This window comes from Microcebus murinus, chromosome 22 (genome assembly GCF_040939455.1).
Source record: "Microcebus murinus isolate Inina chromosome 22, M.murinus_Inina_mat1.0, whole genome shotgun sequence".
Classification (NCBI taxonomy): domain Eukaryota; kingdom Metazoa; phylum Chordata; class Mammalia; order Primates; family Cheirogaleidae; genus Microcebus; species Microcebus murinus.
In genome coordinates this window covers 4,989,174-5,015,068 of record NC_134125.1, presented here as the reverse complement: position 1 = coordinate 5,015,068, position 25,895 = coordinate 4,989,174, and the positions used below count along the sequence as shown (strand labels likewise).

General features: G+C 40.9%; 1 protein-coding gene and 2 non-coding genes across 6 annotated transcripts; all 3 read left to right on the top strand.

Annotated features, from left to right (window-relative positions):
- The first annotated feature begins 1,546 nt into the window (after positions 1–1,546).
- TCTN2 (tectonic family member 2) lies at positions 1,547–25,264 on the top strand. Of its 4 annotated transcripts, none has more exons than XM_075996465.1 (18): positions 1,547–1,755; positions 1,911–2,021; positions 2,462–2,550; positions 3,396–3,591; positions 5,141–5,241; positions 8,158–8,354; positions 8,834–8,960; positions 10,296–10,440; positions 11,526–11,591; positions 12,591–12,725; positions 12,981–13,058; positions 16,051–16,131; positions 16,714–16,825; positions 19,041–19,147; positions 22,487–22,637; positions 24,427–24,552; positions 24,684–24,772; positions 25,045–25,264. In XM_075996465.1, the coding sequence occupies exons 1-18, from the start codon at positions 1,674–1,676 to the stop codon at positions 25,164–25,166; spliced, it is 2,115 nt and encodes a 704-aa protein (XP_075852580.1). In that variant the 5' UTR covers positions 1,547–1,673; the 3' UTR covers positions 25,167–25,264. The 4 variants fall into 4 exon arrangements, with proteins under 4 accessions (XP_075852580.1, XP_075852579.1, XP_075852581.1 ...); XM_075996464.1 differs by having other exon boundaries at positions 22,481–22,637; XM_075996466.1 differs by lacking the exons at positions 3,396–3,591; positions 5,141–5,241 and having other exon boundaries at positions 22,481–22,637.
- LOC142863803 (small nucleolar RNA U2-30) lies at positions 7,306–7,376 on the top strand. Its single transcript, XR_012914441.1, has one exon. It is a non-coding gene; the product is annotated as a small nucleolar RNA U2-30 (small nucleolar RNA).
- On the top strand, positions 19,884–19,987 carry LOC142863784 (U6 spliceosomal RNA). Its single transcript, XR_012914425.1, has one exon. It is a non-coding gene; the product is annotated as a U6 spliceosomal RNA (small nuclear RNA).
- Positions 25,265–25,895: the final 631 nt, after the last annotated feature.

Below are 25,895 nucleotides of genomic sequence, written 5' to 3'. Positions count from 1 at the left end.
AATTTTTTCTATATATATTTTTAGTTGTCCAGCTAATTTCTATTTTTAGTAGAGACGAGGTCTCGCCCTTGCTCAGGCTGGTCTTGAACTCCTGAGCTCAAACAATCCTCCCACCACGGCCTCCCAGAGTACTAGGATTACAGGCGTGAGCCACCGTGCCCGGCCTATGTATTCTTTATAGTGAGGAGTGAATGTGTGTGAAATTACGTGGAGGGAGGAATACAACAGGCCATGGTTACTTGTTCTCGGAAATGTTTTCTTTCTGCAGGTTTTACACCCCAAGCTTTACTGTTTGGTCATGTCAACTTTATTTGTAGATTCATTCTGCCAAAGACAGATGGAGAATAACAGAAATATCAAAGTGTTTGACAACTTTCCTCTTAATAACATTCTCCTAGGCTTTATTACCAGATATCTAGAGAGGTAAACACTTTGCAGTTTCTCAGAGAGGAGCTGAGATGCAGGGGAAAGTGTCATGCTAATGTTACAACTGGAGCAACCCACAATTTTCCAAGTGTGTAGGGTCCCTCATAGAACCTCAACTTTCAGAACCCTTCATAATGTTAAATTTGCTGATCAACATATGACTGAACATTGAGAATAATGGCAAACATTTATTTGGCATTTGTCAGCCAACACTGCACATGGATTTGCATGCTGAGCACCATACATGGGTTCTCTCAGCTAAAGGACACACCACAGCTAACAAAATGAGTGAGCATTCATTGAGTGCTTCCTGTATGCCAGGCATTGGTCTACCCTCATGAGATACCTTACCTCACTTAATCCTCACACAATCCTAGGAGGGAAAGGCTATTATCAACCTTTTTTTTTTTTTTTAAATAGATGAGGAAACTGAAGTTTAGAGAGATTAAGTACTTGCCCAAGGTCAGTTAACAGTATCTGTGGAGGGAAGACAAAATCCCACAGCAGTCTGAACTCAGAGCCTCAACTCTCAGTCCCCATGCTGTTATAACACTTGAAATGCTTTGAGGCTGTTGACCTAAGAAAAAGGAAAGTTTTTCCAGGCAGAACTCTTATACTTTCCCATCTGTCCTATTGCTGGGGAATACTCCTGTGTGTTCTTTAATTGGATCTGCTTTCAGAGTACTGAGAGCGCTGTGTGGTGGAGAAAACCCTTCAAAAAAAAAAGAGTGATAATAAAGACAATGCAACAGCGCTACCTAATTACAGTATTGCAGCCTCATCCCTTTTTGCTCCCCCCCCCCAAATAATCCTCATAAAAATCACGTTTATTAAGGTGCAAAACCTACCCCTTTTGTTTAAAAGCCAGTGGTTACAGGCTCGCCCTTGGAGTGTGGCTGCATTAACTCTCGGGTGGGAGGAAACTCCAGTTTTTGAACTGGAGACAGATTTCTACCAGCTCACGATTTTTCTTACTTTGAGCACTAAGAGCCAGCAAAAGCGCTCTAGGCCTTGTGGGCGGGGCCGGGATGCTCCGGCCTGGGCCGGGGCGGGCTCTATTGCCGCTGGTCCAATCGCGACGCGCTGCTCCTCCCGGCCGGCAGCCGATTGGTGGTTGCCATAGCTCCGGGATTTCGCTTGACAAGATGGCGGCAGCGGGGTGGCAGCGCTGGCGTTTTGGCGTCTTGGCATCTCCCGGCTTCTGAGGCGGGCGCAGTTCCGCGGTGCTGGGCCCGCGAGGCCCAGGCATGGCCTTTCCGCCGCCGGCCGCCCTCCTTTTGGGGCTCTTCCTTCTGCAGAGCGTCCTGAGGCCTCTGTGGGGGGACCTGGGTGGGTACGGCGGGGCGGGGACCTGCGGGGGCAGGGTCTGAGGGGACCGCGCGTTTAAAGGGTCACACGGGGGTCCCCCAGGAGGCCGCCACCCGCCCCTCAGGCACTGACGCTTCGGCTGTTAACCCCGCCCCGTCCCCTTCCTTCCCGCCTAGTTTTCATCCCTTCTTTCATCCGAATGTCCGGCCCGGAGGCCCGCGCGTTCCTGGTCATCGGAGACACCGCGAATGTGACCGTGTCCCTGGCCGTGTTGCGTGACGAGGCGGGTAAAGAGTCCGGCCCTTCCTGTGGGGAGGGAGAGGAGCGGGCCAGGGCCAGGCCGCACACGGAGCCCGGCGAGCCGCACGCTCTAGGCCCCGCCTCTGCCCTCTGCAAAGTTGGGGTGCGGAGGAAGGATGGGGGCTGCTGCAGACTAGAGAGCCCCGACCGGCAGGTTCGGTGAAAGAAAGCTTGAAATCGTAATGGCTAGCATTCATTGAACTAGCGCATGCGTCATCGCGTTGTCCTAACGAGAGTAGCGATGCGTTTTCATTCCGTTTGACAAATGAAGAAACTGACTTTCAGAGAGATCGTCACTTGTCCGATGTCACAGAGCTTGTAAAGGGCCCAGCCCTAGGCTTGTAAAGAGATTAGGCAGTCTTGACTCTAGTGCACACCCTTAGCTGCTGGGCCATGGTGCCTGGCATTCTGATCTTCTCTTCCGTAGGAGTCTTGCCGGTTCCAACTTGTGTCGGGCTGACCACTGAGGCAGAAAACTGGAGTGTGACTGTGACCCCCAGCGCAGTAAGGCCACAGGTAAAACCTTCTTCTGTAACCTGTGTAGAGGCCCATGTCTAGGGTTTCTGCAATGCTCTCATGATTTGACAAGATACAGTTTTCTCCTTGCTCACAACTGTCATTAAATTGTGGGCTATGGGATCTGGTAGATGCTGAACCAGCCCAAGGGGTCCTTACTGTATGCTTAGGGGTCTTGGATGCATTTCCAGGGCTCTGTGAACCCTATGACATCGTATGTGAAATTCTGTGTGTATGTGCATTTTTCGGATGAGAGGTTCACCAGCTAGCATCGCATTATCAAGTGGGTCTGCTACTCAGAAAAGCTTCATAACCACTGATCTTGCCCAACTCTGAGCTTATGTGTAAAGACACTCAATCCTGGAGAGATTAAAGGTCTTCTGTTTAATAAGTGTTTATCGAGTGCCTAGTATGTGCAAGACATCAACTCTGGAGATAAAAGAATGAGAAAGATGAACTCTGCACCCTAGGAATGAACATTTACAAAGTCATTCTGAGATAAACGGAGAGTTGTTTCCATTGACTTTTTTTTGTGTATTTAATCTGCCTGCAGGATGATAAACTAAAAAGGTGCTGCACAAAGTTGATTTATCAGATCTGGGGTTAGCTTTCTGTGGGTGTCCAAAAGTTGTTTGCTTTTATGCTAAATTAAAGAGTAGGAATCAGAGATTGCATCTTACCAGATTTATGGAGCATACTTAAAGATAACTCTGTCATCTTTGCTACAGTTCTCCTTTTATAAAATGAACTGAGGCTAGTATGTGCTTTTATTGTGTTTTCCATTGTGTGTTCTTATAGACACTGCTTTGAGTCGCTTTAAAAGTACAGCATTCTTTTCCTTTCAGGATGTGCTGGAAGTGACAGTAAGGTTGATGAAGGGTCTGGAATGGTGTTCCTCTAATGAGACAGATTCTGTCTCAGAGTCCCCATGCATCCTCCAAACTCTTCTGGTTTCAGCATCTCGCAGTTCGTCCTGTTTGGCACATCTACTCATTCAGGTGGAAATGTACGCCAACTCTTCTCTGACCCGTAACGCCTCAGGCAAGTGAAGTCTTTGACTGTCAAAGCCTTCATGTCACACTTACCTGTGTGATAAGTATGTGCCCTGCGGTTGGTAAGGTGTGCTCACCTTCACTCTGGAGTCTGCCTGGCCTCCATAAACTTAATTTTTCTAGTTTTCTTATTTTAAAAGTTTTCATTTTGTACTTTCATTTAAGATTTATTTTATCTTGCTCTAGTGTTTGGATCTTTGTAAGCCATCTTAAATCCTTTTTGAAATCTATTTCTGTGCATTGATTCTCATGACTCCATCTTATGAAAAAAAGAAAGGAAGGGAAAAACTCATGAATGAGTTTATAGAAAAACAGATTTTTAGTGAAAACTTTGACTTCCAGCTCCCTTTCCTAGAGTCAGCCTGCTAACTTCTTATACTTGTAGAAGCATGTATTCCCTTCTCTAAAAAAAACACACACACATTAATACTTAACCCTTTGCACTCACTTGCTTTTTTCTCATCCACTCGACATTATCCACACTTGACATCTGAGTGCAAAGGGTTAATAACACAGTTCATGATTTTCTACTTTTTAAAAAACAATATAACTTATACATGGTTACATATGAACAAGTGTAGGTTCACCTCATTCTTTTTAATGGTGCATAGTATTTCATTGTGTGGATCGACCACCACTGTGTTTGACCGGTCTCTTACAGATGGAATTTACATCATTGCTAGCTTGGAAGGGTGTGTGAAAGGTGACAGTGGAGCCAGAGCATGGAGAACAGGAAGGGGGTGCCCAGGACAGGGGGCAGCGGCCAGGTCGCAAGGTACCTGGCCCAGGTGGGGAGCGTGGGATGCCAGTGGATGGGTTTTAGCAGAAGAGTGGTACAGTTTAACTTGTATATTTTAAAAAGATCTCTAGGATTGAGTGTGGAGAATGCCTGGAGTGGCCCCAGCCCTGTGGCAGGCAGGCACTGGGAATTGGCTGCTGAGAGCTGATTTATCACAAGCTAAAATTGCCTCAGGGTTCCACCTTAGATTTAGTTAGTTTCCCTACACTCCAAACAGAATCATGGTGTTGAGGATTTGGATTTACAACGGCAAGTGGTCTTGAGGTCTAGCATGAATGTGATCTTGTGATGGATAGATTCCAGATAAGCTGTCTGCAGTGTCACCATGGCTTCAGTTCTATCTGCTAGGAAAAGGTAATGCGTTTGAAGGAGTAAGTGCTTAAAGTCTGGATGTGTTATGAAATGATTGTTCAGCATATTGAAAAACAAACTCAGTGTGTTACATTTATCCTAATTTGTAACTTTTAGTCAATTGATTATCTTCAAGATCAACTATGACTTCTTTGGTTCATTGTAACTAGCATGTTTTCTTATAGTTGGGTTTTTGTTGGAGTAGCAGGTGCAGGCCTCAGATATGTTTTATGCAGAGCTCATTTCAGGTATTCCTCAATGTGCAATATTTGGTAATGGTGATTTATAAAACATGATGATTCAGGTTTTTTGTCCAACTGTCAAAAATGTGACAATGCTTTGTCAGAGTGTTTCATAGCTGAACTTTTCTGTTGTGTGTACTTTTCAGAGAATGTGACTGTTATTCCTAACCAAGTGTATCAGCCCCTTGGTCCTTGTCCTTGTAATTTAACAGCCGGGGCCTGTGATGTTCGCTGCTGCTGTGACCAGGTACGTTCTTTCTGACTATTGGGCACAGAAGTTGTGCTACCTGACAGCACATGACCACTGACAGTTCCCTTCCAACAGCTTTTTAATGGATGATCTTTCAAAACTGAAATTATATTTCCTATTGCAAATTGTTTTCAAATTGAGTATTTTCTTATGTAGCATTATTGGTTTAGTTTATGGAAGGAAAAAAAGTATATCTCTTTAGATAATGTCATGATTGCATACTGAGAGGTTGGTTTAAAATTTATTTATTTACTCATTTTTTTTTTTTTTTTTAGAGATAGGGTCTTGCTCTCTTGCCCAGGCTGGAGTACAGTGGCCTGATCAAAGCTCACTGCAACCTTGAACTCCCAGGCTCAAGCAATTCTCCTACTTCAGCCTCCCCAGCAGCTGGGACTATAGGTGCATGTCACCATGCCTGGCTTATTTTTTTATTTTTTAGCAGAGGTGGGGTCTCCCTATTTTGTTCAGGATTCTTGAACTCCTGGCCTTAAGTGGTCCTCCTATCTCAGCCTCCCAAATTGCTGGAATTATAGGTGTGAGCCACTGCACCTGGCCTCATATTATTTATTTAGAAGATTTTAAGAAAATATAAAAAGGATGCAAGTACAGTTTTTCATTGATTTTTAGTAAATTTACAGAGTTGTACAACCGTCACCACATTCTGATTTTAGAACATTTCCACTGCTGCAGAAAAGAACCTTGTGCCCATTTGCAGTCACTCCGATCCCCACCCCCATCCCAGGACACTATTCATTTACCTTTGGTCCCTGTGGATTTGCCTATTCTGGACATTGCGTGTACATGGAATCACATAACATGTGGTCTTCGGTGACTGGTTTTTTAAACTTGGTACGATGCTTTTAAGGTTCATTTATGCTATAACATCTTATCACTACCTCATTCCTTTTTTATGGCAGAATCATATTCTATTTTTTGTCTATATCACGTATTTTTTATCCATTTATCAGTTGCTGGACATTCAGGTTGTTTCCATTTTTTGGCTATTATGAATAACTCTGCCACGAACATTTGTGTATGAGTGTTTGTGTAAACATACATTTCCATTTCTCTTGGGTCTATAGCTAGGAGTAGAATGCCTGGATTATATTGTTACTGTATGTTTAATGTACACGGATGGTGATTTCTCCATGTCCTCATTAACACTTGTTATTATTTGTCTTTTTTATTATAGCCGCTGTGCTAGTAGGTGTGAACTAATATTGCATTGTAATTTTTATTTGTATTTTTGTGGTGGCAAATGATGTTGAAGATCTTTTCATGTGCTTATTAGATATGTGTTTATCTCCTTTGGAGAAATGTCTATTTAGATTCTTCTTCACCCATTTTTAAACTGGCTTGTCTTTTTGTTAAATTATGAGTTCATTATACATTCTGGATCCTAGTCTCTTATCAAATATATGATTTGTAGAAAATTTCTCCCATTTTGTAGGCTGTTCACTTTCTTGTTGGTGTCCTTTGAAGCCCCAAAGTTTCTTAATTTGATGAAGTCTAATTTATCTAATGTTTTTCTTTTTTTACTTGTGTTTCTGGTTTCTGGGTTCTTAGAAACCATCACCTAATCCTAGGTAAAATACATACTTTTAATTCTTATTTAGATTTAAGAGGAATGAGAAATGCAAAAGAAGAACATTAGTACTCAAGTCATTCCCATTTCTAGATGAGTGCAATTATGCTTGCTTGGGTTTTTTCCTTCCCCACTGGGGAAATGCAAATTTATGTTTTTAAACCACTTCATTGAGTGTAATTGATGTACAAAAAGCTGTAGATATTTAAGGTATACAACTTGATGTGTTTGGAGATAAGTATATACCCAGGAACCCATCATCACAATCAATACCATACACTTATCCACACCTCCTTCCTTCCACCCACTTTGGGTTTTTCTGGTTGTTTTCTTTTGTGGTAAAAGCACTTACTATAAGGTCTACCTTCTTAGCAAATTTTTAAGTATACTGTGTTATGATCGGCTTTACAACACAGAAAAGGAAAGTTTAGGGTCTGCATTAATGTTGTAACTCTTATGCTAACAATTATTAAAAAGTATGATGATGAAAAGGTTTTTACTACTGACCTTTGTAACTATGAAGGTTTCTACACTTGACCTGAGCTCAGAATTGACAACTGAAAAAAAAAAAAAAGTAAAGCACATCATAAATCTGATTCAGGTATCAATAAAAATGTCAAAATACGTCTTCAGATAACCGCAACTTATCACTTTATACATGACTGATTTGTAATTTGAATTGCTCTTGTTTAAAACAATAGATCACTTACTTTTCAACCTTCAATAAACAAGGGATTCAGGACATAATTGAACTTGGAACTCTCTTGATCCTTTGTGAAAAAAGGAATACATGAATTCCTTACTGAGTACATGAATGCGTGAATCAAGTCACTTCCTGATGACATTAATTGGGTTGTGTTGTAATCTAGTGAGGACTTTGAGGATTCTTGTGGAATACAGACTCTTTGCCCTAACTCTCAATGTTCTTAGGCTTTTCTGGGCTAGGGGTTTGAATGGTGATAATGGTTAGAAAGGGAAGTTTACTCTGCTTTAGTCCCTATTTGGGGTCTGTTCTTGCCATCTTTTCCTCCCCATTTTTTTACTAGGGACATAGGTAGGATGTTCCTAGAAAAGCTGTGGTTCTCTTTAAGGCTTGAAGTTCCTGACTTGGAAGCTTATTTGGGGAATTGGCTAAAGAAATTCTAGAACTATTTTACTTTTTGTGGGCACAGAGCACTTTTAGGTGAGATGGGGATTGTATTTGTTTCTCACTGACCCTGTAGTGAACTGCTGGCCTCAGTGTCCATCGCACTGCCAGGGGATGGTGGCACCATCACAGCGGACGGAAGCTCTTGTCCTCTCACTGTCCCTTTACGCTTGCTTTCCAGGAATGCTCATCCGAGTTAACAGGACTGTTCCGACAGTCCTGTTTCCCCGGCGTGTTTGGAGGCGATGTCAATCCTCCATTCGATCAGCTCTGCTCCACTGGGAGGACACACCGTGTCCCCGAGTGGTTTCCCCTCCTGTGTGTGCAGTCGTCCCTTGCCAACACGCCCTTCCTCGGTTACTTCTACCACGGTTCCGTGTAAGTGTCCGAGCAGCTGTCTTGGGGAGGGTGGGGTTCTCCCAGCCGGTGGGGCCACACTCCAGTAGGCGCTATTAGGCTGGTCACCTGTTCCCCAGCACCTTTCCAGAGCCCCCACGCCTAAAAGATGCAGTTCTACCCTTTGGTTAGCAAATCTATTTTGCATTAAGTATTTGAAAGAATTGGACCTCATTGAAAATAATTTCTTTTTGTTTTTATTTACATTCTTAAGACTTTATACATGAGGAGATGAAAATAAATTGATACTGCAAACAGTTCTAGTGCTTTTCTAGGATAGGAGGAGTGGTGGGCTCACTGGGACTTTAACTTTCTGTATTTTACAGTTCTGTATTGTTGGAAATTTACAACTATCTCTCACTTTTATAATTCAAAAAGTAAAGAAAAACTTAAAGAAAGAATTGTGTTTCAGCAGAGGGTAACAGAAAGTGTTAGTGATGGTCTTTCTTTTTGCTCTACAGTTCCCCTAGACAGGACTCTTCCTTTGAAGGATATTTGCATACGGATCCAAAAGACTTTTCAGACTTTGGTTACAAACAAGGAGACCCAATTATGACTGTAGATAAGGCGTATTTTACTATCCCACAGGTAATCATTTCAATTTTAATATGCTGTTAATAGCTGCTTCTCTTATTTTTCCCATCTTGTTATTAATTTAACTCATTCTACTCTTCAGAGTCTCTCCCTAAGTTACTTATTTTTCTCCTATGGACTTGCCAGGGATGCAACTATTTATGGTCTCCAGATTTTTTAAAAAACATATTCACTCTTAAATTAATCGTATCTTTGCTAAATCTCACTGTAAGCTTATAAAATAAAACCAAAAGATTTTCTATAAATTTCCATGGAAGTAACTATCATTCTTCTCTTCTGTTAGTTTAATAGCCAATTTCTTATAAGCTATAAAGATATTATTTTATATAATATTCTAGAAATTTGAAAAATATTTTAAGGCTATGAGGTTTTATATGAAATATTTATTTATTTATTTATTTTGAGACAGTGTCTCACTTCTGTTGCCCGGGATAGAGTGCCATGGCGTCAGCTTAGCTCATAGCAACCTCAAACTCCTGGGCTCAAGCAATCCTCCTGCCTCAGCCTCCCGAGTAGCTGGGACTACAGGCATGCACCACCATGCCTGCTAAATTTTTTATATATATATATATGAAATCTTTATTTTTTTTAAGTTCAACATTATGAGGGGCAAATATTTATGGGGAGAAAGCTTGGGAGGTTAAACTATATCTCTGTTTTTATGGTATTAAAAAAATCTGGTTGTGACGAGGGAGAGATGATGAATTTGAATATAATCATGTCTCTGCAAAGTAAACAGAGCAGGCCAAGGGATTTTCTTTGTTTTTATTAAATACTATTTATTATGGCTTCTTGACCAGTTGCTTCCAGACCTTGATTAGTCAGATATTTTATTAAAATTGGCCAACTAGGCCGGGTGCGGTGGCTCACGCCTATAATCCTAGCACTCTGGGAGGCCAAGGTGGGCAGATTGCACGAGGTCAGGATTTGGAAACCAGCCTGAGCAAGAGCAAGACCTCATCTCTACTATAAATAGAAAGAAGTTGATTGGCCAACTAATATATATAGAAAAAATGAGCTGGGCGTGGTGGTGCATGCCTGTAGTCCCAGCTACTTGGGAGGCTGAGGCAGAAGGATGGCTTTAGCCCAGGAGTTTGAGGTTGCTGTGAGCTAGGCTGACATCACGGCACTCACTGTAGCCTGGGCAACAAAGCGAGACTCTGTCTCAAAAAAAAAAAAAATTGGCCAACTAGTCAATATACTAGCCATTGTGAAACTAAACCAGCAATAGGAACAGGGTGCAGAAAGAACAATTTTAAGAGATGCTGATCTATTTTTTATGATTAGAAGACAGGCCATAAATCTGTTGGGTTTTTCCCTCACTCTTAGGTGTCCCTGGTTGGGCAGTGTGTGCACAATGCCCCTGTGGCATTTCTTCAGAATTTTGATGTTAAATGCATTACTGATTTGGAAATACGCCAAGAACAAGATGGTATTCTCAATGTGAAGATAAAGAGTGGTGCTATGGAAAGACGTATGTTACATTTCTTTGAAAAAAGAACACAGGCCCGAGTGTTAAGATAAACTCTGATCTCATAGGATTATCAATAAATCACTTCTACTGAGTAGCATAAAATAATATTTCAACTGCTAATTGAGGAAGGTGTTTTCCTTGGGAAAAGATCAGTTCCATAAGACAGTATACTGCACATTAGTTCTTTTTTTGAAAGTGAAGTAAAATCCAAATAACAAAATTAACCATTTTAAAGTATACAACTCAGTGACATTTAGTACATTCACAGTGTTGTACCATCTTCACCTCTGTCTACTTCCAAAACATTTTTATCACCCTAGAAGGAGCCCTTGTGCTCACCATTCTCCCCTCCCCCTCCAAAAACCACTGATCTACTTTCTATCTCTATAGATTTGCCTATTCTAGATATTTCATATAAATGGAATCATACAAAATGTGGTCTTCTGTGTCTGGCTTCTTTCATTTAGCATGACATTTCCAAGGTTCATCCATGTTGTGGCATGCGTCAGTACTTATTTTTATGACCAAATCATACTCTGTTGTATGGACAGACCATGTTTTGTTTGTCTGTTCATCAGTTGGTGGACATGTGGATTGTTTTCACTTTTTGACTGTTGCAAATAATACCACTGTGAACACTTGTGTGAAAGTTTTTGTGTGGCTGTGTGCTTTTATTTCTCTTGGGAAGATACCTAGGAGTGGAATTGTCATGTCATATGATAATATGACTTTTTTTGATCTTTCAAAAGCAGGTAATACGACTTTTTGAGGACCCACCAAACTGTTTCTCCAGTGGCTGCACCATTTCGCATTCCCACGCAGCAGTGCGCTGGGTGTTTGCTTTTACGCCACAGTGACACCCCATAGCAACCCTGACTTGTGGGATTCTCCTCCATAGTTATACGTAGATGCTAAGAAGGGTGGGAGTCCCATCTGACAGTGTTTGAAGAGTGGGGAGGGTTCTGTAGTTGGCACACAGGGCAGGTGCGGTCGCCATGTCTGTTGATGAGCTTTCCTTTGAGTAGGTAACTGTGATGAGGGTAGGCCATGGAGTCCTGGGGAAGCTAATTCATGTTTCTTTTTAGGCATAGTTACACCACAAGTAACCTATGAGGCCAGAACTGACCTAGACAAATTCATCACCAATGCAGGTATTTTAATGTTATACTTTTATGTAATTTCCACAGAAATATGTATGTCGTTTCTTCTAAGTAACATATAGCCCCAGAGTAAAATACATTTTTTAAAAAGAATTTAAAGAAGTTCACAACAGTTAGAAAGATGTCCCAGTAGTATTTCATTTGTTCCTTGCTCTGTCCTGCCTTGCTGTAGGGCACTTTCTGCGACCTCGAGCCAGTGCCTTCACAGCCTTGCATTATGAGTCCCTTGTTCTGTGAGCCTGTTCCTTTTTTATTTTTAACCAACCAAGAAGAAGCACTGATTGTAAGCCTTTTCTTAAATGTTTGTCAGATAGTTAAAGAATTCTTTAGAAGTGCATTTTCACTTCTTGCTTTCTTTTCTTTTTTTGATAATTAAGCCTTGCAATTGTGATGTAGGCAAATAAGTTATTTGGGGTTTCGCTGATCTTACTAGGACTTTTTGTTTTTAATGAAGGAGACTATTTGTGTTTCTTTTTAATGTGTTACAATTCTCAAGTCTATTCATTGCTTTGTCAGATGTGAGTGGAGTTCCCATAGTACAGCAGGGCACTGGACAGCAGGCCCTGCTGCTGTGGAGCTGACACTGTGTCATCGTTCATCTTTAGCGCTTTGCCAGGTGTGCTACGTGTCTAGCTGTGAGCCAGGTGCTAGCGGTATAGAGTCTCACTCTGTTGCCCATGCTAGAGTGCCATGGTGTCAGCCTAGCTCACAGCAACCTTAAACTCCTGGGCTGAAGCAATCCTACTGCCTTAGCCTCCCGGGTAGCTGGGACTACAGGCGTGTGCCACCACACCTGGCTAATTTTTTCTATTTTTAGTTGCCTGGCTAATTTCTTTCTATTAATTTGTTGAGATGGGATCTCACTCTTGCAGAGGCTAGAGTCTCAAACTCCTGAGCTCAAGCGATCCTCCCACCATGGCCTTCCAGAATGCTAGGATTATAGGCTTGAGCCACCATGACTGGCCAATAAACGTATTCTTGTATTTGCAGAAATTCTTTTAAATGACGGATCAGCCTCCAAACGTGTGAATGTAGAAGAACATTACATTTTCATATGGAATAATAAGACAATCCATGGAATAAATGTCAAAATTATCTGGGCAGAAATTAATGCCCACCAGAAAGGTAACTTTGATGAGGGTAGCAAGAATGCTTTCAGTTTAAAGTATTTTTGTTTTCTTTCTTCAAGTTTCTCATAATTATAGTATATAAAAACTATGTCAGATTTGTTTCTTATGAGAATTTGTGATTTGATCAAAGAGACAGTATTTTTTTGTTCATGTCAAAATGCAATTTTAAGGTAAAGAAAATAATATAGGGGATAATTTCTTTTCCTAGTGAAATGTTGCATATTATATTTTTATTTTGTTTTATTTCTAGGAATAATGACACAGAGATTTACAGTAAAATTTTTAGGCTATAACAGTGGTAATGAAGAGGAAACATCTGGAAATCCAGGTAAGATATGAATGCATCAATCATTGATCTTACAAACATATTTTAGTTCAATACTCCTGCATTATCACGATGGCTTTAAGTAACTCTCTTGAATTGTAGTTTGTGACTCTGACCTTTCCTTTATTCTCTTTTGTGATGCTGTATTCTTTTTCTAATAGCAACTTAATTTTTTTTATAGAGAGTGTTGTACCTAGTAGCACTGTTACTTCCAATGTAAAACATTCTTTCTCTTTACTGTACTGCTCTTTTGAGAGACGTGCTGCATTTATCATGTTGGTAACATGAGCTTTCTAAGAAATAGTGAGCTGCAGATGATGAGTTCTTAACCTGAGATCCCTGGTGAGACTGCATGGGGTCTCTGAACGCCCTGTCCTGTGTGTTTTGTATTTATGCAGATATAACACCCCCTGATTTGTCATAGACTTGTTTTCTTTTTTCTTTTTTTCCATAGAGCTATGGTATAGAAAGATCTACTTGTTTCTTTCATTCACTTTAGCCTCCTCATTGCCTCAGACAGCCTAATCTGTGGGACTGCACTGTCCTACATGGTAGCCAGTTGCCACATGCAGCTGTTGAGTGCTTGAAATGTGGCCAATATTGTGTGCGAAAATGATAATATTTTGGATTATTGATTGATTCTAGGGGTGGCTATATTGGTGTTGATGGTATTACTTTCAACTTTTCTGTACATGTGAACATTTTTGTAGTAAGAAGTTGGAAACAGTAAGTTGGATTCATAGGAGATGGATGGGAATAGGACCTAACACCAGACTTTGAGGTTGCTCGGATTTACTAGCAAATGGTCCCACTGAAAGGTCACTTTGGTTTAGTTTCCTTTACAGTCTCCTGCGATAGGTAGTATTAATCATTCAGCAAGTGTTCATTAGCTTGCCCGCTCATGTGTCTCTGCACGAGAGATCTAAGACTGACTCATGCCTGCTTTTTAATTTTCGGGTTTTGTTTTGTTTCCACACCAGCAGCTTTTTTTTTTTTTTTTTTTTTGAGACAGGTTTTGTTGCCCAGGCTAGAGTGAGTGCTGTGGCGTCAGCCTAGCTCATAGCAACCTCAAACTCCTGAGCTCAAGTGATCCTACTGCCTCAGCCTCCCGAGCAGCTGGGACTACAAGCATCTGCCACCATGCCCGGCTAATTTTTTGTATATATATTTTTAGTTGGTCAATTAATTTATTTCTATTTTTGGTAGAGACGGGGTATCGCTCAGGCTGGTTTCGAACTCCTGACCTTGAGCGATCGGCCCGCCTTGGCCTCCCTGAGTGCTAGGATTACAGGCGTGAGCCACTGCGCCTGGCCACCATTTTATTGTAGAACAAAATGGGTCTGTCTCCACGAGTAGAGAGAGACAGACTGACAGACCAATTCACTGACCCACTCTCTCTTTCTCTGAACTCTCAAATTGTTTCCTTTTATTAGCCCAATCTGGGGGCAGGCTCTCGGGATGTGTGGGATGTTATCAAATGATCAGTAGTCATCCTCAGTTCCATCTGCATATATGAGCCCCCTCTCTGAAAGCCCACGTGGGTGGGGGTGAACCACAATCAGATTCAAACTAATGGCATAATAATTATGGCTAGGTTACTTTAGGTCAGTTTCTAAGTCCTATCATGCCTGGGATTGGGAATTCCCAGATTCATAAAACATTCCCTCCTTCCCCAGGTGTAGCAGTTGCTCTGGATAGGATTAAGGGTAAGGCAACACCAAAATGGAGTGTCCGCCTTTATCCTTCTTCCCAGGTGAAGCAATTGCTTGAGATAACAGCAAAGCAGGGAACCCTTGTTCCAAGAACGGCCAGAGATCCTAACTGTCTACCTAACATATATATATATATGTATGTATTCAGTTTTACCCAACAATTGAAAAATACACATTCATTTCAAGCACACATTAAACATTCTCAGAGATAGACATAGGTGGTTATAAGGTGAAAGTCATTGATCTTAAAATTGAAAAAATATACACCTTGTTCTTTAATCCTAACAGAATTAAATTAGAAATCAGTAAGAGGAAGGAATCTCTAAAATCTCTACATATATGAAAATTAAACAGCCACTTTTAAATAAAATATATTATTAATAGATCAAACTTGAAATTACAAAGTATGTTCAGATGAATGAAAGTAGATGCAGCTAAAGCTAAGAGGGAAACTTATAGCTTTGAAAAACTTATAATTAGCCTGGTGTGATGGTTCATGCCTGGAATCCTAGCACTCTGGGAGGCTGAGGCAGGTGGATTGCTTGAGGTCAGGATTTCAAAACCAGCCTGAGCAAGAGTGAGACCCCTGTCTCTACTATAAATAGAAATTAATTGGCCAACTAATATATATAGAAAAAATCTAATAAGATAATGGTGGCACATGCCTGTAGTCCCAGCTACTCGGGAGGCTGAGGCAGTAGGATTGCTTGAGCCCAGGAGTTTGAGGTTGCTGTGAGCTAGGCTGACACCATGGCACTCACTCTAGCCTGGGCAACAAAGCAAGACTCTGTCTCAAAAAAAAAAAAAAAAAAACTTATTATAGGAGAAAATTACCCTTATCAGTGATCTAAGTTTCCACTTTAATTTAGAAAATTAAGCAATTCAATCACAAAGTAAGCAGAAAGAAGTAATAAAGACTGTAAATGGTTATCAATAAAATGTTAAAGTGGACTGATAGTATATACAATTTTAAAAATTAAAAACATTTTGTAAGATTAAAGAAATCTATCTTTACTGCAGGGGGGAGAGAGGAAAGGAGAAATTAGAGGTGTGAATTAGGAAATATCACCTCCAGATTTTATTGTTAAAATATATTTTAAAAATCACATGAAAGTCTTTGTCTGTTAAAGGAAAGCAAAACAATGAATGAAGGTGCTATCCTTATCTCAAGGGTGTTTTTCTTTCATTTCTCATTTCTCTTCTATATTATTTGATGAGACAGCACTTGCTGTGTTAGAATATAGGAGGAGAGGTGCTAATTCTCATCTGTTGTGTTTGTCTAGGTTACCAACTTGGCAAGCCTGTCCGAGTTCTAAATACCAATGGAACAAATAATGACACAACTTTTCACCTTTGGCAGTCAGGTAATCCAGCCTGGGCATTATGACTAGCCCTCTGGTAAACTGGAGCTAGAAGTATTACCATATTTTGAATCTAATCAAGGAATCAACTACTTTAACACCCAGTTGGTTTATTTAGCAAGGAGGAATAACTGCAGTGGTTGTTTTTCATGCTTCTACAGCTTTTTTTTTTTTTTAAAGAAATGCTATCAGTGTTTGCACCTGAAGTCATAGTCGTTAGTGAGGTTTAAATGTCTTGAGATATCTCTTGTCATTGTCATCTATAGCCCAGGATAGTGCTAATTGGGGACATGAGAATAACTACATTCTGAACTATGGAAAATCTTCCCGTTAGTGGTAGTTACCCACATGTGCCAGAGGTGTTCGATTCCATGTTCTGCATAAACCACTGATCAGGTCCAGGGATTCTGATACAGGAAGGCACCCTTGTTCCACTTGAAAGGGATTAGAGTAACGACGATCTTAGTTTTTGAAAACTGGAAACTTTATTTCTACTTACTATTTTCTCTCTTTCTTTAAGCTTTGAAGTAAATCCCTACTTTTACTTAGCAAAAATAATAAGAGGATAATCTTTTTCTTTTATAGCTGGAAGGGGGTTATGTACGTCAGCAACTTTCAAACCCATTTTATTTGGAGAAAATGCACTATCTGGGTGCTTATTAGAAGTTGGGATTAATGAAAACTGTACTCAGCTCAGGTGAGTGTTTCACTGATGAATTTATCTGCAGTTTGAATGGTTTGCCTAAAATTAATCCACTACATGAATGTTAAAGACAACATGAATATGAAAAATTAGAGTCTGAATTAAACCTTATAAAAGTCAATCATGAGGCCGGGCGCGGTGGCTCACACCTGTAATCCTAGCTCTCTGGGAGGCCGAGGTGGGCGGATTGCTCAAGGTCAGGAGTTCAAAACCAGCCTCAGCAAGAGCGAGACCCCATCTCTACTATCAATAGAAAGAAATTAATTGGCCAACTGATATATATATAAAAAAAATTAGCCGGGCATGGTGGTGCATGCCTGTAGTCCCAGCTACTCGGGAGGCTGAGGCAGAAGGATCACTCGAGCCCAGGAGATTGAGGTTGCTGTGAGCCAGGCTGACGCCATGGCACTCACTCTAGCCTGGGTAACAAAGTGAGACTCTGTCTCAAAAAAAAAAAAAAAAAAAGTCAATCATGGGGGCCTGGCGAGGTGGCTCACGCCTGTAATCCTAGCATTCTAGGAGGCTAAGGCGGGCAGATTGCTCAAGGTCAGGAGTTCAAAACCAGCCTGAACAAGAACGAGAGTCCATCTCTACTTTAAATAGAAGATTGCTGTGAGCTAGGCTGCCGCCATGGCACTCTAGCCCAGGCAACGGAGTGAGACTCTGTCTAAAGAAAAAAATCAATCATGAAGAGATTTACCATTTGTCTGATGTAGCTGGGAAAAAAAGAAAAAATATACTGTAAAAGTGATAGTGAATAATGAATAAATATAAACTTGCAGTACAATTTAGAGTTGATCCAATCGTCCGTCTAAGGGAAAACAGGCCTTTTTCTTGGAACTAAAGCCATTTCATCCATATTTAAGCAAATTTCTCTGCCAAAGTTTATTTAGATCATTGGAACCTTGTACTCTAGAGCTATGAAAAGGGCCAGAGCAAGATATAATTGGTGTGATTAGTATTTAAAGAATATATAAGCCCTGCTACATGGTATATAAAGAAGAACTTTCTACTTCATTATATGGATGGCATTTGGAAAGTATATTTATGAATATGCTTATGCATTTTTTAATTTAAAATTTAGGTGAAATTGGCCGGGTTGATGGGTCAAACTTGTAATCCCAGCACTCTGGGAGGCCCAGGTGAGAGAATTGCTTGAGCTCAGGAGTTTGAGACCAGCCTGAGCAAGAGCGAGATCCCATCTCTACTAAAAATAGAAAAATTAGCCCAGTGCCTATAGCCCCAGCTATTTGGGAGGGTGAGCAAGGAGAATTACTTGAGCTCAGGAAGGTGTGGTTCTATGATGACACCACTGTACTCTAGGTGAGACGACAGAGTGAGACTCTGTTTGGGTAAAAAAAATTCAGGTGAAATTCACATAATATCAGATATCAAAGGCAGGGGCAAATAAAAAAATAAAAGGCAGAAAAATGTAAAAAAGGACAAAATATAAAACAAAAAGATAAAGAAAAAATTCATATAATATAGTCTTTTAAAGTGAACAATTCAGTAGCATTTAGTGCATTCATAATGGTGTGCAACCACCACCTCTGTCTACTTTTCTAACTTTGAAACATTTTCATCACCAAGAAAGGAAACCTATTGAGCAGTTACTCTACATTTCCCCTCATCCCAGCCTTTGTCAACAGCTAATCTGCATTCTGTTGCCATGGATTTACCTTTCTGGGTATCGGTGGCAGCTTGGATCACAGGTTGTGAGGCCCCAGCCCACAGTCCTTCTCCTGTATTTTGGATTTGTACCCTCCAGTGATATTAATGAAAGGAGGGATACTGAGTATTAATATTCACTTAATTTTGTGACTCAAAATTCTAGCTAGATATTTAGGTTCCTTTTACTGTTGGATCACTCTGGCCCTTGAATTTATCCTGGTAACTTGATATGTGACCTAACCACCTCCCAGGTTTGGTGACATTCATTGGAGTCTGTAAACCACTTGATAGCCACGTAAGTTGCTAACATTTTAAGTCTGAAGTAAAGGATTGCTTCTGTGTGTCCTCCCCTAGCTGCTTAGGGTCATCCTGGGATGGCCATGGAAGGGAAGTGTGATGGCCAGCAAGTTTTTAATGCCAGTTCCTTTGGCAGTTTTTTATTTAGGCACTCGGCAAGCACTGCCTGGACATTCACTGAAAAGGACTTCGGGACAAGACCTGCTGGTTCTAAGCTAAGAAATGTCTTATTTTTTTGCAGGGAGGAAGCTGTTGAAAGACTGGCTTCATTAATAAAAGCGACTCATGTTGCAATGAGAGGCAACTCCAATTACAGTGACCTTAGTGATGGCTGGCTCGAGATAATACGTAAGTCAAAGCTGCTTATGATAAGATGTGTGACTTGGTTGCTGTGACTGCCAACTGTAGTTTAGCATTAGAGCTTGACCCAGTAGGTCATCTTTCTTTGTCATGGCATAACTGGACAGTTGTCTAGGCAGGAAGCTCTTTACAACTTTCTCTTATTCATGATAGGTTTTTTGTTTTTTAAGAGGAAATTTACATGAGTTCAATTGCCCAGTCATTTTATGAGCCAACAATCTTTGTAAAAGAAAGTCCAGGCTGGGGTAATGGCTCAGAACTTTAATCCCTTTGCTTTGGGAGGCTGAGGTGGGAAGATGGCTTGAGTCCAGGAGTTGGTCACTAGCCTGGGCAACATAGCAAGATCCCTTCTCTAAAACAAGTTTTTAAAAACTTAGCTGGGTATAGTGGTGTGTGCCTGTAGTCTTAGCCACTCAGGAAGCTGATGTGGGAGGATCGCTTGAGCCCAGGAGACTGCAGTGAGCTATGATGGAGCCACTGCCCTCCCACCTGGGAGACAGAGCAAGATCATAGCTCTAAAAAAAAATAAAGACTAAAAAAAAAAAAAATAAAAACTAAGACTTTTAGTACACTTCAGTTTGAATTGTTATTTTTGATTGCCAGGAATACAGGCATTTGAGAATTGACTTTGTAGTTTATAAAAATTTTAACTTAAAAGAAAAGAAAGTGATTGAAACATCATGCTAAGTGAAAGAAACCAGACACAAAAGATCATATATTGTGCTTGTTTTAGCAGTAAATACAACTCAAATTGGAACAATACAGGGAAGATTAGCATGGCCCCTGCGCAAGGATGACATGCAAATTTATGAAGTGTTCCATATTTAAGATGAATAAAATAAAAAAGAAACAAAAGACCATATGTCGTATGACTCCATTTATGTGCAATGTCCAATGTGGGTGAATGCATACAGGCAGAAAGCGGATTAGTGGGTGTCAGGGGCTGTAGGAATTGGAAGAAAATGGGGAGCAACTGTCATGGATGTTTCTGGGTTTCTGGGTTCTGTTTCATGGGTTTCTTTATGGGGTGATAAAATGTTCTGAAATTGAATCGGGTGATGTTTACACAACTCTGTGAATATATTCAAAACTACTCAATTATATACTTTAAATGGGTGGAATGCATGGTGTGTGAATTGTATCTAAAAGCTGTAAGAAAGAAAGAAATTAAGGTACAACAGATTTAATAGTAGCATGGATCACAGAGGCCAGATGAAAATAGTTGACAGTCCAGTGCCTTTGGCCCAAGCCTGGGTTGGTAGGCGGATCATGCACAAAGTTGGGGTGAGGTTGGGGGGGACAAATAAGCCACATGCACATAGAGTAAAAGTGAACCAGACTTAGCTTGCACCAACTGTCCTGATTTTATCTCCAAATCTAAAATGTTCATGTGTAGTTGTTGAGATCCAGCTCATTAGGTGTTCTAAGGAGAATCCTAAGGTCACAGTGAGTTTTGGCAGAGCTAGAGTGAAAACCCAGGGTTCCAGCTTCTTTTTTCTCTTTCCAGGTAGCAAGTCAGGTATCTTTCTGATTTCTTGGGGATGCTTGCGTGTATAAATGTGCTGAATAGAAAGCTTCTTCTATTGGGCTAATTAACGGAATTGGCCTTAGGGCCAGAAAGAGCTCAGTAATCCTGCTCCTCTGCTTTCCTGAGAGCCCTCCTGTCCCTGCTGCAATGCTGCTGTGCCCCTCACTTCAGTCTGGATTCTGCCTCTCCCTTTTCCATCCGCTCTGAGGTCACGTTGGCTCAGCAGACTGGAATTCACACAGGGACCATCCAGACACATGCCCGCACTGTCTCCACCCCTGTGATGGGGATCACAATGATGAGGACCCCCTATCCCCCTTGGATGTTCATGGATCGAGTGACAGGCCCACTCTTTGACTCAGGGAAGAATCCTGTTGGCCGTGGGGTTCTCAGGCTGCCCTTTTGCCAATCCAGCCCATGCCCAAGACACTGGGCCCAGAGTTGGAGCCTTCTTTGCAAACAGAACCCAGAGGTCAGGCTTGTTGAGCCCTGGCCTCTGCCCTCCAGGCCAGCTAGGTGGCCTAGGGAGTGACCAGGGAGTGACCCCTTAGGGGTGGAGGGAAGGAGTGAGTCAAAGCACTTGACTAGGAAACAGTATGGAAAATTTCCAGACAGAGAGCCCAGGTTGGTTAGGTGCAACATCAGAGAAGTGATAACATTTTGTTCCCTTCAAGGTGAAAGAGGTTAGCTTGCATGTCATGTCTGTGCCAAAAAGCAGCCCTGATCCTGGTTAATAAACAGAAGAGAAGTGATGTTGACACGTGTATGAGGAAATTAGATGTCGTGAAGAAATTGTCACTGACCTTCAGAATCCCTGAAGGAGCAAAGAAACCCCCTCCAGAATTGTGACAGACCTGTCCCTACCTCTTGTCATTGACTTTGCTGGTTTTTCCCCTAAGTGCCAGTTTTCAAGATACATGAAAATTAATTTCTCATTCAATTTTTTTTTTTTTTTTGAGACAGAGTCTCACTTTGTTGCCCAGGCTAGAGTGAGTGCCGTGGCATCAGCCTGGCTCACAGCAACCTCAATCTCCCGGGCTCAGCGATCCTACTGCCTTAGCCTCCCGAGTAGCTGGGACTACAGGCATGTGCCACCATGCCCGGCTAATTTTTTGTATATATATTTTTAGTTGGTCAATTAATTTATTTCTATTTTTGGTAGAGATGGGGTCTCGCTCAGGCTGGTTTTGAACTCCTGACCTTGAGCAATCCGCCCGCCTCGGCCTCCCAAAGTGCTAGGATTACAGGCGTGAGCCACCACGCCCGGCCTTCATTCAATTTTATTCTCTTTCAGTTGTATTACTGCTTGGCAACACATTAGGAAATTACTTTTTAGCCATCTAATCCATACTAATTGAAGTTGTTAGTATGGATTTTAAATGTCTTATACTGCTTTTACTAGAACTGTGATTTCATGGGATAACTTTTGGGATTTTACTGCAATTATATATTTTCTGTTAAAAGGCTGGGTGGATTTCAGTGGGGAGTTTGGGAACTGAATCATGATTTATGGTTTTATTATATGGATCAGGGCTTTTAAAATTCCTAGTGTGATTTAACACACAAGGAAACATCTTAACTACAACTTTGGTTAATTAGCACCGCCTATATACCTCGTAGGCTTCAGGAGGGTAACACAGTTATGGAGTGACAAGCAGCCACAACCTATGGGAGATTAAAGTCTCATTAATGTGCTTTCTAATATTATTTCCTATTTGGGGGGTGTCATGCCATCGTAGGAAAACTGTCATTAAATTATTTTTTCAAAAATGCGTAACTTAACATTTCTAAAGATGTAGAGGCCCCTGACACGGGGGCAGACCTGCCTGTCAGCAGCGCCAACGGCATCTGCCCGGATGTTCCTGCTCAGCTGCATATCCGCATCCTCATCTCGGATGCTGGCTTGGTGGAAGGGATTACTCAGCAGGAGATACTTGGAGTAGAGACAAGGTATGATCACATCTTGGAAAAGTGTAGCTTAGAGAGTGTCGGTAAAGTTGAGGGTGGGCCAAAGAAGAGGGAAATGCTAATTTAGATTCTGATTGTTTATTTTCAAATTGCAATTATTAGCATTATGCTTATATGTATACATGAAATGTATATAAACTATGTTTATAATGGAAACTTATTCTCATAAGTAGTTGTGAAGCTTCGAGTAAGTCATTCGATAGGGTATTTTAGGAAGCACGAAGGTGAATAAAGGGCTAGTTAGCACTGAGCATATATTGAAACTCATGGATGTGAATGGCATGCTGATCAGAGACTATCATGCAGTGGTTGGAGACATTGGCAGCAGACAGGCAGGTTCAAATCATGTCTCTCCCTCTTATGAGCTGTGTGACATTGGGCAATTACTTGATCTCTGAGCTGCAGTTTCATCATCTGTAAAATGGTGATAATACATTTATGTACCATGCCTCTATCAGTTTTAAGTGACAGGGTCCCAGTTCATACTGACTTAAGCAAAAAGGGGAGTTTATTGGTTCAAGTTCAGAAAAATTCACATATAGCTAGTTCATTGTTCATCATTCTGATGGGGTCAGGAATCTTTTTTTCTTCCTCTCTTAGCTCCCCTTCCCTTTGGGTTGGCTTAATTCTTAAGGAGGTTCTCCTCAAGAGATGGCAAAGATGAACACCAGTAATTCCAAGCTTCTATCACTTTACTAAATCCAGTGGGGAGAGAGTACCTCTTTCCTCATCTTTCTCAAAAAGGATCTGGGGGCCGGGCGCGGTGGCTCACGCCTGTAATCCTAGCACTCTGGGAGGCTGAGGTGGGAGGATCGCTCAAGGTCAGGAGTTCAAGACCAGCCTGCAAGAGCGAGACCCCGTCTCTACTAGAAAGAGAAAGAAATTAATTGGCCAACTAATATATATAGAAAAAATTGGCTGGGCATGGTGGCGCATGCCTGTAGTCCCAGCTACTCAGGAGGCTGAGGCAGGAGGATTGCTTGAGCCCAGGAGTTTGAGGTTGCTGTGAGCGAGGCTGATGCCACCGCACTCACTCTAGCCTGGGCAACAAAGTGAAACTCTGTCTTAAAAAAAAAAAAAAAAAAAAAAAAAGGATCTGGGCAGAATTTTTATTGGTTCACTTTGGGTCATGTGCTCCTTTCTGAACCAATCACTATGGCCAGTTCAGTAGACAACTCTCATTGGCTAGGCTTAGGTGATGGGCCCACCCCTAGATTCAGGCTAGTCCCTGTGGTCCACTGAACTGAGAGTGGGAAGTGATGGTTCCCCAGTGGAAAATTGGGGTGCAATTACCAGAAGACAGGAGAGGGTATGCTGGGTAGGCAGAAATAACAGACGTTGACCACCAAACTCACCTCAGTAGTAGTGTTTGCAGGCTTCCACAAGATGGCGTGTATAAAGGCTAATACCTTAGTTCTGAGCCTACAACATGGAAAGCCCTCAGTAAATGGTTAACCATTGTTTTTATTATTATTAGATTGTTTAAGACAAAAAAGTGATGGAACAAACCACCTTTAATAGCACCTGATTGGCAACATACTGGCAATTGTAGCTAGGTAGTAGGTCCAGGAGGGTTTATTGTACAATATTCTTCTCTCTTCTTGTGTCTATATGTGAAAATTAACATAATACAAAGAATAAAAAAGCACAAATAGAATTTAAAACTTCTAAAGAGAACAACAGTTTATATCCTCATTGTATCTGTTACCTGATGATCTTAGTAAATAGGAGTGAAGGGTGGCTGTGTAGCTTGATTGTCTTTTCCTCCTAGGTTCTCCACCGTGAACTGGCAGTACCAGTGTGGCCTTGCCTGTGAGAATAAGAGTGACCTTTTCCCTATTGGAGCATCAGTCCAGTTTATTAACGTACCTGCACAGTTGCCCCAACCCCTGACAAGGTAATCCTGTTGCTGCCTTAGTTGACATTATTAGGAAGCAGAAAAATGTATATTAGAAAATAGAAAATTTATTCCTTTAGTCAAGTTTTGATACTTTTCACTTTTTTGTAACCTTCTAAAATGTTTTGCAGATTCCAGATCAATTTTACGGAGTATGACTGTAACAGAAATGAGGTGTGTTGGCCTCAACTTCTCTATCCATTGACCCAGTATTATCAAGGTAGGGTAAGACAGATTTCTGTTATCAATTATTTTATGCCATTTAAAAACATTTTTTTTAAATGTATAAATATCACAGAAAACTTAAAACATAGAGAAAAGTTTTTTTTTTTTCCCATCACAGAGAAGAAAAGTTTTAAAAAGAAAAAAAATTTGCTTAAAATACTGCCATTTAGAAATTGTCACTATTAATATTTTTGGCTTTATTCTACCTACATAGCTACAAAAAGAGTTAAGAAATAATGTTGCTTAATTTTATTCATTGTTTTCCAGGTGAACCTTATCCTCAGCGTGTTGCCAAGGGCTTACTGTTGGTATCGTCTCTCATGCTGGCTGTGCTCCTCAGCAAGCCCTGGACCAGAATGTTCCAAGCTTGGAGTCTGACTACCACCTGACTTCTTAAAGACTATAGACCCTTACTTCTGTGATTTGTTATAGTGCTATGTGCCTCTTTGTAAAATTTTAATAAATAAAAGGTTTTTCTTTTTTTTTCTTTTGTTTGTTTTTGTTTTGAGACAGGGTCTCACTCTGTCTCCTGGACTAGAGTGCAGTGGCCTCATCATAGCTCACTGCAACGCAAACTCCTGGGCTCAAGCAATCCTCCTGCCTCAGCCTCCCAAGTAGCTGGGACTATAGGCGAGAGAGCCACTACACTCAGCTAATTATTTCTATTTTTAGTAGAGATGGGGTCTTGCTCTTGCTCAGGCTGGTCTTGAACTCCTGACCTCAAGTGATCTTCCTGCCTTGGCCTCCCAGAGGGCTAGGATTATAGGTGTGAGTCACCATGCCCTGCTGAAAATTTTTATTTTTGTAGACAATTTTTATTAAGTGGTCTGAGTTTAATTCATATATGTAGCTATCCAGATCTGTAAAACAATGCATAACGAACACTTTTTTTTTCTTGTTTTGTTTTTTTAGAGTGAACATTCTTATCACTGTACTGGATTGAGTAAAATGCATGAGAGGATCAACTAGGTAAATAAATGTAAAAAATTTTAGCTTCTCACAAATTACTAAAATCATAGGAGTTTTATTTATACCAGAAAGAGCCAATCTTTAATTTTGTATATATTTGGGTTGATTGATTAGTTTCCTGTAATTCAAGAAAGGATTAAGAAATGCAT